This window comes from Vigna unguiculata, chromosome 6, assembly GCF_004118075.2.
Source record: "Vigna unguiculata cultivar IT97K-499-35 chromosome 6, ASM411807v1, whole genome shotgun sequence".
Classification (NCBI taxonomy): Eukaryota; Viridiplantae; Streptophyta; class Magnoliopsida; order Fabales; family Fabaceae; genus Vigna; species Vigna unguiculata.
This window is the reverse complement of record NC_040284.1, coordinates 10,669,680-10,681,559: the sequence shown is the minus strand read 5'-3', so window position 1 is coordinate 10,681,559 and position 11,880 is coordinate 10,669,680. Positions and strand designations below refer to the sequence as shown.

Below are 11,880 nucleotides of genomic sequence, written 5' to 3'. Positions count from 1 at the left end.
TTATTTTTAAAATATAAATTTAAAATTAAAATTAAATTTATAATATTCAAGATTTATTAAAAATGAATTTTGAAATGGATCTAGATTTTTAGTTGATCTAAATATTTAGATATGAATATCATACTTGATTCAAATATTTAGATCTAGATTTTAAAGTATCCAATTTTTTTTCTTTTTTACAAAAAGTGGATCTGAATTAAAATCTGATCCATATATTTAGATTTAGATTGGATTTGGATCAGATATCTAAAAATCCAGTCCATGTCTATTCCTAAAGAACAATTTTCAGCTTATTTTGACTTTGGAAAGAATATTTTTTATTTTGTATCAAATAATTTTGAAGTAAGAAAGTTCTCTAGCATTGAATATGTATATTTTAGTAGATTAAAACTGCATTTTAATTTGTTGATTTAACTTACTAGTGAAATCAAATGGTTACTTTGTTGTTTTAACGTGTCAAAAGACAAGAGTCCTATTTAATAAACTTAAGTGATTTTAATTTATTAAAAACTCATTTTTAACCTATGAAAACAAGAAGATCAAAAACTACTCATGGTTTTATGTGATTTTAATTGATTAAAATAATTATCTAATAAATAAAAATGTATTTTTTATTCATTTCATATCAATTAAGAATATTTTAACAAATTAAAAAGCTTCTTATCACCAAGAAAAATTTAAATGCACTTTAAAACACTTTCTAATTACAATGTATATGAAAGAAAAAAAATTACATTCATTTTCTAATTAACACTACACAACCTAAAACACTTTTAAGTATGATAATTAATCTTCAAGATAGTAGTCATCAAGGTGTTTTGAAGCCACAGCAAAAAATAACAGATAAAAACCTAGTAGAGAATGCAAACTTATAAGAGGCATAACTCCGATACATACGACATGACATAATATGATAAAAGATATCATGTAACTAACTAAAAGATAGAATATCAATGGAACTAACGAAGATAAAGTCACCTAAGTTTATATAAGGAAAATGATAATTTGAAAAAAAAAATTGACAAATTTTGACAAATTATCTCTTTCGGTAAAAAAAAAGTACTACTTTATTATTTCATTTTGTTAAAAAATAAAAACTAATCTATTTAATTTTTTTTATGAAAACTTTGTTAAGTTTGTAAAAAATAATCGTCAAAAAAATATTTTTCCTTTATATAATATCATGTCCATAACAGGAAAATTTTAACTTCAACTCACTTTCAATACTCACATTTACTTTTCACCCATTATTGTTTTATTCACTTACTCAAAGTATCACAACAACATTTCAAAGATGGACTTTCATTTAGTGTTGTGTAAAATCTTCATTACGATTCCTATCTTAACTTAAACACCTAATACTAATTTCCACAAAAAAAAAAATTATCTTAAAAACATTCAATTACCAATATGATCACTTCTTCCTGAGGACGAATCTCTCACTTTTTTGGAAAAGAAGTGCACTAAAATATGAATATTCAAAACATGTATCAAAAGACGTGCTTCTGACTACTATTATATATGTGCGTAATTTTCTACTTTACCAAAACTAAGAGAGAAACATAGAACATCAAGCATTATTTTGCATAATAAGAAAATTGTAGAGATTTTTTTTTTTTTTTTTCATAAGCCGTCAAGGCAAGCTTACATTGGAACTAGGTCAACCAGAACATACACCCATAGAGCAATAAGAAGTGGAGCATTAAACTATTACTTACACTCTGTTTAGATGAACTTCTTCATAAATCCATGTAAAAGAAGTTAAAGTAAGTTTTTGTATGAGATAAAAATTAGCTTATATATAAGCTAGTTTTGTAGTGGTTTTCTTTTGTGGTGGTTGTCTTTTGTAGTTTCCTTTAAAAATTTAACTCCCAAGTTTGAACTTGCCCAAAACCACATTTCATCTTTTTTTTCTTTTTTTTCAACCTTTAAAATTGCTTTTGGAGTAGTTTATCAAATAAACTCTAACTACCTATTCGGATAAGTTTCTCCATAAGTTATTATAAGAGACAAAAATAAGAAGAAAATAAATTTGACTTATGCATAAGTTAAAATTAATTTTTGCACGTTAAAAATTAAAAAAAAATAGAGAAACTATATAAGAAAGTTTCTACAAATAAATTTGACTTATTCATAAGTTAAAATTAACTTTTAACAAGTTAAAAAAAAATCGAGGAAACTATAAAAGAAAGTTTCCACAAATTAGTTCGGACCTAAGTTAATTTTAACTTATGGAGAACCTACCTTCATTTTTTTTTTTCTTGAGCTTAAGGAAAAGGTCATCCAACAATACTCTAAACTATAATATTAATTAAAATAAAAAATAAAAAAACACACTACCAAATAGATTCAGACTTGGAGTAATACAAAGCAATAGGGGATAACATTAAGAGCTATGATATGTTAAGAAAGTATTTTTAACAAAGTTTTGACAAACTTTCTTAGATAAAAAAATATTATTTTATTATTTTATTTCAATTAAAAAATAAAAAATTAATCAACTTTAATTCTATTTTTAGAAACTTTGTTAAATTTGTCAAAATTTTGTTTGTGAAAAGGTAATTTTCTTAACATTAATAAAACAAAACACTGTTATAAACAAGAAGTCTAATACAAAGTCTAGTTTCTGAGGTTTGGATGATACCACAAAAATCATTATATATAGAACAACTTTCTAGTTTACAAATAATTCATGCCAAAAGAAACTTCCTCACTGAATATGTGATAAGAAGATTGAAATAGGTACTAGAGAAAGCAAATAATGCAATAAACTGTCAGAATCACAGCAAGCAAATATGAAGAAATTGGTCACCACTTTCTAGGCTCAGCTACCAATCATTGTGGAAAGAAAGTGTCATTTCTAATCAAATTTTTCAAGTTTGACAACTTCAATAATAAAAAAAATTAGATTATTGAGACACAACAACCCAGTTGATCTAATCACACATCCTGAGTGCATAAACAGAGCTTTTCATGCAGTGTCTATGATTAGGGAAAAAAAAAGGCAAAACACAGATTATACTATATCATCTTTCTGCATTACCATTTCCTCAGTCTATGTCACAGTACTCTACCATTATCTTTCTGCATCTGAGTTCTGTCATTTTGCCATCTCTTTAGCAATGGATTTATATAATCTACTGTATGAAGCACTGTCATGATACTTACTTTTCTTCTCATCAGGTGCTTTAGCAGCACTTTAAAAATCTCCAGTTAAACCTGTTTTAATGCTTATTTCTAAAGGTCTATTTAATAATAAAAACCGATTTGAAGTAAATGTATCATCATTCTGTACTCAACAATCCAAACCAGTTTGAAACAGAAGGTCAATCCATCAATAATTATTTGTGGTTGTCAGCAGGAAGTTTGACAGACAAATTTCTTTCTATAAAAATAAAAGTGGCGTAACATTAACAAACAATTTAACATGGTACATTTTCAAAACAATTGAAGCATTTATTTACCTATTGATGACTCTAATTCATATTATGACTTTTTCATTTATCTTGATTGCAGGAATGTGAGCGATTTTAGACCAGTATTTATGATTTTGATATCTTGCTTCCAGTAAAGGGCACTCCCTAAGACTGAGTACTTGAAGAGAGTGTGGAAGTTGACCCTCTGGTAAGGACTCAATACTAGGACAGTTGTACATTTGAAGCATTTGGAGAGAAGTGAGATTTTTAAGCCCTTTTCCTTCCAACAACTTTAAGCCACTGAAATTATTAAGGAACAGATATTCTAGGGAAGTAGGCAGAGACTGCTGCTTCAAAAGAGTGTTAACAAGATCTTCATCACCAAGACCCTTGACTAGAAGATGTGACAGAGAAGATAGGCGTTGGAATAACACACCTAACTCTTTTTTGGATACAGATGATAGTATTCCAATATCAACATGAAGTGATTTTAAAGAAGAAGGAAAACACCTTGGAGACAATGATTCTAGCATGGGAAGCCCAGATAGATCCAAGTGTTCAAGGGAAGGGAGATCAATTTGATTTGGCAGTGATCTGAGTTTCTCACAATCAGTGACAATAAAATCAACTAGTTTCGGAGCTGCTTCTCCCCCATGAGTAGTAATTGCTTCCAAGTTGGGAATAAAACGGATATGAAGCTCTTGAAGGACAGGTAAAAAAGCTAATGAAAAACATGTCAGGGAACTGCAACTGTTCCATATTCTCAGTGTTTCAAGTGATTTGAATTTAGGACATGTATTGTGAGATAGGAACTCTAAGTTTCTACAATGCCAAATGTCAAGTGATCGCAATGATGTGAGCAAACAATCAGCTGGGAAGTAAATCAAAGATGGGATATTTGTAAGAGTCAACTTTTGAAGACAATTTGCAGCAAGTGGCATTCTGGGCAAACACCGTAAGCTATCACACTTTTCAATCAATAGCTCACAATAAGAGAAATTGTCAAGCATAGACAACAAGGCTTCTTGTCCCTCTCTAATATGTATTGCTTCAATTGATGTATTCCAATGCACATCAGATAATTTTGTCACCAGCTGGTTGCACTCTGAGAAAATCACATTTGTTAGTGAAGGTAGATGAGTTGGCAAGGTTCCTCTCAGCTTGGGGCACTTGTAGAGGTACAAAGTCTTAAGACATGGAAAAGGAAAGTTTCTGTTTTCACTCTCAAACGGTAGCCATTCCTGCCACTCGGACATATCTTCAAATTCCAGATTCTCTAGTGATTGAAATGGCTGAAACAACTGTGAGCCTACATTGCTGCCATAGAACTCATCACCAACTTTCTTCACCATTTTCATCCTTTTGATAACAAGCTCCTTCAGAGAAGGTAGTTGTCCAAAGGGTGGAAGTGACAAGCAATTGTTGCAATCACTTATAGTAAGGACTGTGATCTTGGAAAATGAAAAATGTCCAATCCAATTTGGAAAGGAAGTGCCACCATAACATTTGATACTGAGTTTCTTCAAATTTATTGATGGTTGCAAGTTGTCAAGTACATCCTTTTCAAACTGCGGTTCATGTGGATCACTGCCCCATCCTAGAATAAGCTCCTCGATCTGCTCTTTTTTCTTTAAATTGGCCCCAAAAACGTCCACAAGATTGACAACATTTTGCAGGTTCATGATGGAAAGCTTGCCCTGAAGATAGGGAAGTTTGGATAAATCTCTGATACTTAGTCCACCTTGTCTTCCAACAATAAAAACTGTCAAGGTACGGAGTTCTTGCAATTTGCATATTTGTGTTGGCATCTCTGTCAAATTAGTGTCACTGATGTCAAGGTGGCGTAAGTTGGTCAGATTTCCTATCTTCTGCGGCAATTGAATAAGAGATTCACAATTTGATAATATCAAAGTTTGCAAATTGTAAAGCATAAATGTTTCATCGGGCAAGCTTTCAATTGAAGTGTAGGAAAGATCCAGATACCTCAAGTGCAACAAATTGCCAATCGAATTAGGCAACTCAGTGATGTTAGTGTATTTAGACAACGAAAGTATTCGCAAACATCTTAGTTTTGGCAACCAACCATGTGATACCATTTTGGTTAAGTAACATTGCACAAATGGATATGACAATCGTGGTAGAAAGGTCCGCAAACACTTCAGCTCATACAAGCCCTCAAATTTTTCAGAGATATCAAACATCTCTCTGAGAAATGATAAATGGCGAACGGTTCTTGGGATTTCACTGCCATCAAAGTGGTAAGAACTTCTTCCAGACACAAGTCTAGCTAAATCATAGATGAGGTCATGCATTCGGAAATTTTCCTCTGCAACAGCATTGTCTTTTTGAATTAAGGATCGAGATAATAGCTCATTGAAGCAGTCATTACCCACTGATTCCATTTCTTTGTCTTCATGAATGTGTTGAAGAAAGCCTTCAGCCATCCATAACAAAATTAATTCCTTCCTATTCAACAAATGTTGTTTTGGAAAAATGGAGCAATAAGCAAAACATCTCTTCAAATGTGCTGGAAGATGAAAATAACTGATGCGCAAAGCAGGTAAAACATCATCGTGTGCCCACAAATTGCTGTTCAGAATTCTATTCCATTCCACAACATCAACATTTGATCTCAAAAGGCCTCCCAATGTTTTAGCTGCCAATGGAAGACCATTACATTTTCTTGCAATTTTTTTCCCAACTTCTTCTAGGATTGGATAATTGTGGTAGTTTTCACTTCCAAATGCATGTCTGGCCAGTATACGCCAACAATTTTCATCACTAAGAGGTTTCAGCTCGTAAGTGGGAAATGTATGTGTGACCTGTGCAACTCTTTGTTGTCTGGTTGTAACAATGATTTTACTTCCCTTTCTCCCACTTCTAAAAGGTGCTATTAGGTTATGCCAATCGTTATACTTTTCATTCCAAAGGTCATCAAGCACAAGCAGAAATTTCTTATCTCTTAGGTTATTCTTCAATTCAACACGAAGCACATCAAGATTAGTGATGTGACAGTCTTTGGATGTGAGAGATTCAACAATTTTTTTCGTTACATTGAGAATATCAAAATCATCTGACACACACGCCCAAGCTGTCAAATCAAAATGTTTCTGCACTTCACTGTCATTGTAAAGGCATTGAACAAGGGTTGTTTTTCCCAGACCCCCCATGCCCAATACTGTGATCACTTCTACATCATTACACATGCCATCACCATCATCACATACAAGCATGCTAAGTAGCTTCTCCCTGTCATTCTCTCTAGCAACCACAACGGATTCAACCAGTGAATCTGTTACTGCTCTATAAGAGACTCTCCTAGAAACACTTTGCAAGCCAAGAATATCTTTTTGTCTAACAAACTGTTCTAGCCTTCTAGATATTGCTTCAAACTTGGAATTCATACCCATGTACAAGTTTTTAAAGCGAGAAGAAAGCAAAGATCTTACCTTTGTAACAAATTTTGTAGATTCTCCCACCCCTTTGCATCTCAAAGCATGTGTGTTGATTTCATCCAACAAATCTTCTGCATCTAAGACAGCATCTCTCAACTCATCAAGCCATTCCTTCACTGCAGGTTCTGTGATCTGCTTCTCCTCAGCATCATTGAGCACAGCACTAAGTGCCAATAGAGTCGTCTTCAACTCATCCAGCAAAGAAATATTCAGCTTTCTACTGGAGAAGAAATCTCTAAACTGTCTAGAAGCTATTCTTTTTATCAAGGCCTCCACACAAGCAGAGATAAGGGCCTCTCCCACCATAGCTAGGGCCATCATTTCTTCCCTTGTTTTGCAAATTGAACTAGAACACCGAAACTCTTGCTAAATGAGATATGATAAGGTTTAAGTCAATGTTTTCATTGATTTCACTGTTGTTATTGTGAACGCGTGAACCTTTTCCCTTATCTCTACCATTTGTCCTACGTATTAACAGCAGAGAAGTTTCACATTTGACTTTGTTCTACTCCTCTTGGGCTTTAATCAGGTGCTTCGTGCATCTTTTTTCTGCTGGTTTCATAGTTGCCGATTGTTTTCAAAGTTGCCAAGGCATTGAGTTGATTAATCATGGTTATATGACCATAAGGATGTGGTAAACGTGATTTAAAAACTGTGGTTAATAAGCATTTTTAAGAAAATAAAATTGAAACATAAATAAAAATTTCAATGAAATAAAACTAGTTTTTGTACAGAAATTAATTAAAGACATATAAAGTCTCTAAAAATTGTTTTTAATTTAATTTCAGAAGTTGATTACTGTTTTTAGTGCATCCAATAATTTCATATTACTTACGAGAGTCCAGGTTTAAAGTTTAAGATGATTTAAATATATTTTGCTTTTCACAATTCGAGGAGCTTTCGAGGACAAGACAAATTTATGCTGGAGCACACGCTCCAATACGAATAATATTATGATTAAAATCGACCATCTAACGTGAAATTGAACTATACTAATGAATTTTGTGTTACTAAATTTATTTACACGACTATCTCTATTAACATTTTAAAAAGTTGTATTAACTCTTTTGTAAAATAAAATTATAAAGATAAAGTGTGTATGGATTAATTTTAATTTAACAAAATTAATTTCATTGTTTCTCTCATAGTCTTTTCCTATAAATCTTTTTTCATAATGTCGTCGGTATTTTTTAAATATCGGGAATATTGGAATAATGGATGGAATTACGTTTACTAAAAGGCCGTTGATCGAAAAATTTTAGGTTAAATTACTTTTATCACTTTGTTCAATTAAAAAATATTATACTTTTATTTTAAAATGTATAATTTAGTCTCTTGAATATTTATAAAATTTTATTGTTGTCTTTGTCGAATTTAAGATGTGAATATATATTATACTGCGTATAAATACAAGAATATTTCTAAATAATAATTATTTTTAAAAATAAAAAATAATTAGTATAAAAATTAAATTATAAATTAAAGATTATTAGTATTTAAAATAATTTGTATTATGAATAAAAATTATAACTGGATTGTAAATTAATTTCTAATTTAATTATTATCATTAGTTAATAAAATTTTTACAAAGTGGTCATTAATACTAATTTAGATAATCTTAGGGGAAAAAAAAACTTGATAACTTGTGCTGTTGTTTTCACATTGAAGCAATTTTTCCGCCACTCATTTTTTCCTGGTATATTCCTAACTCAACCAAGTAATATAATAAAATAGACTCTAAAGTATACCTTATTTATATGTGATAATGTAGTTATTTCTAATGTAGAGTGACATCTCCATCTATACACAGTTCTCTCCAACAAAAGTTCGCTTTCTGTTGTTAGACATTGCAATTTGACTTTTTGTTGCTCATCTACATATTCACTAAAAAAATAGGATAAATATTTAAACCAACATACTAATTGACTTTTTTTTTTGTAGTATTGTATGATTATAACCTAGTTGCTACTATTGAATAATTTTCATTTATTTATTTTTTATTTTGGCAATTTTAACATAATGGAGTGTGTTATATATTCTACCGTGCTTCTATTTCCATGATTTATCCTTCAGTGCTAGAATTTATTGCTCCAATTCATAGTCCTGATGTGAGATGGTTACAAATGTCTTAATATAGTAACGTTATTTTTCAAATTTTACCTAAAAGAATGATTTACTTTTTTATGCCTCAGTTCCATGTATTGTGAGTGTTTAAAAATATAGTTTTATATTATATTTGTTTTCTTGTCCACTACTCTAGCATCCATTATTACTTATAGAAAAACAAATTAGTTGTTCCTGCAGAGAACAAATAAGATACATTAGGCACAAGTGTCACATTATCCATATAGTTTGTTATCTCCTCAGTTGATCTCTTCTTGGTTGGCACATGTCTGTTTGGACCCGGGAGGGGTTACCAGCAGAAGGGACTCCGAAGCTCAACGAAGGCTCTTAGAAAGTCAAATCAGGTGATTAATGAAGTAATGAATGCGTACCTTTTATTTGTGGGGTCCAGGTGTATTTATAGATTTATTAATTGTGTCTGACCATTTCATGGGTTGGGCCCCAGTTTGGGCCATAGGTGGGCCTGGGCCCTGGCCCAGGCCCTTAGTTTTGACTATCGTGGGCTTACTGTTTTTTAGGTGTTTTGGCTTTGTCAAGTCTTTTAAGTGGTCGGTGTAGTTCGATTACTTCTCTAGTTGGTTTATGTCGTCATTGTTCGCATGTCGTCCTAGGTTGGCTGTTCCTTTAGTGGCTTTGGTTATGGATTTAGGCCGGTTAGGCCTAGGTCGGCCTGAGCCGGCTACCTGAGTTGTTTCCGGTATAGATGTAGTGATTGTTTATTTTTATTATTTGGTTGAGTTGGCTAGGTGCGGTACATTAGTTTATGCATACCTCTAGGAATAGGTTATTATATGATTTTAACTTTTTGTTTTTATCACATCTAATAATTTCACATTATTTAAAAATCAAAATTTATCAAAATATTTAAACTATTAAAAATATAAATTCGTATGTGAGAAGTACGACTTTTAATTTTATAAAAGAGTCATCAATCATATGTATGATTTATTTTTTTATTAATATATTAATTAAAACAACAATATATTTTTAATGTAAATATATATATATATATATATTAATAAAAAATAATTTTAATATAATTTTGAATCAAAACAATGATTATATCATTTTGATTAATATAATGTTAATATTAAAATAAATTTTAATTAAAATTGTATTAAAATTATTATCTTTGAAATCATATTAAAATCAAAGATAAATTTTAATACATATCTTTGATTAGGATTTATTTTTTATATTAAAATTGTATTAATCAAAAAGATAAAATCATTGTTTTGATTAAAAATTATATGATTGTATAAAAATTAGGAAAACATAAAAAAACCTAAAACACTCAATAATCATATTATTAAAAAATTATTTTTATATAAAAAAATAAACTTTGAATAAAAATAAATAAATATATTAAACTTGAAAATAGAAAATATAAAAATAATAAAAAGAAGTCTTATGTCAAAATGACCACATTCATACACGTTAAAATAAAAAATATTTAAAATTATAAATATATATTAATAAAAAAATAAGTCATATATAAGATCGATGATTTCTTTACAAAATTAAAAGTGATAATGCTCACATACGACTTCATAATTTACAATCATACTTATCACATACGACTTTCCTTATGTAATTTTTTTAAACTTTGTCTGTTTCGGTAATTGTGAGAGTTGGATAAAATATTCAAACGTAACCTTCCCATTATGATAAGAGAAATCCAACATACATGAAAGAAATATGGCCAAAGCCATTTATAACAATTAAAACTGCAAAAGAAACTAACCAGCAAAGATGATATTGTAAATGTTGTGAAGGCTCAACTTGGATGCGACATTTTGAAAAAGCAGAAGAATAAAGGACCTTAATAAACACAGCAATTTGAGTTGTAGAAAGAATACGAAGTAGTTTTATGAAGTCATATTGTAGTTTTTGTCTTATGAGATGACAATCAATTTCTATATTTTTAATTCTTTCATAGAAGTTGGCATTTTTAGCAATGTGAATGGCAAAACTATTATCACAAAAGGTAGAGTAACGGGTTGGAACATGAATGTGAAGATCTTACAGTAAGTATTAGAATTGAATCCATTGTAACTCAACTTAATGAAGCAAGTGCTCTCTATTCAGCTTCAAATGATGATATAGAGATAGTGTAGTTTGTTTCTTAGATTTCCACGTAACAAGGGATGTGCTTAGAAAAACACAAAAAAGTGAGATACCGAACGTCAAGTGGTACACAAGTCGCCCATCAGAATCAGAATAAGCGTGAATCTTGATAAGATTATGAACAACATATAACAAACTCAAGCTAGGAGTATTCTTCAAATACTTGACTATCCTCATAGCTTGTTGCATGTAGGACTGGGCAAAGCATACTGAACTGCACTAAACCATTAAAAATTGAACTATAAAATAGTTTGCCTGAACTGCACTGAACTAAACTGAATTGTTTTTTTTGTCTAACAAATTGAACTGAACTGCACTGCACAATTTATGAACTGAACATAAATTGAACTGAACTGCATTACTTTTAAACTGAACTACGTTATTTTTAAACCGTTTTTCAACTAAACCACACTAATTTTTAATCAAATTATACTATTTTTGAATCGAAATGTACTTCATCATTTCAATTGTTAATAAATTATTACATCAATTTAAATTGTTGAATTTTTTCTTAAATTTTTTTTATTGTTTTGCTAATAAACTTAACAAGTATATTAACGAATTAAGTTAAAGTATTTTTTGTGATATTTATTCATGTACAATAGTTTGAAATTAATGTTTTTCTGTAAGTAAAGAGTATTTTATGTATTTACAATATTTTTAGATTTAAATAAAAAATATAAATTTAGTTAAAACACTATATATTTAAAACTATAAAAATATATTTGAAGAAAGAAATACAAAGATTGAGAAAACAG

General features: G+C 30.1%; 1 protein-coding gene across 1 annotated transcript; it reads right to left on the bottom strand.

The window, feature by feature from the left end:
• Positions 1–3,386: 3,386 nt before the first annotated feature.
• Positions 3,387–7,417, bottom strand: LOC114188134 (putative disease resistance RPP13-like protein 1). Its single transcript, XM_028076680.1, has one exon. It carries the CDS (start codon positions 7,190–7,192, stop codon positions 3,482–3,484), a length of 3,711 nt encoding a protein of 1,236 aa, XP_027932481.1. The 5' UTR covers positions 7,193–7,417; the 3' UTR covers positions 3,387–3,481.
• Between the last annotated feature and the right edge of the window lie 4,463 nt (positions 7,418–11,880).

Coding starts and splice junctions, on each gene's coding strand:
- LOC114188134 (XM_028076680.1), bottom strand. CDS start 7,192: ATGATGGCCCTAGCTATGGTGGGAGAGGCCCTTATCTCTGCTTGTGTG.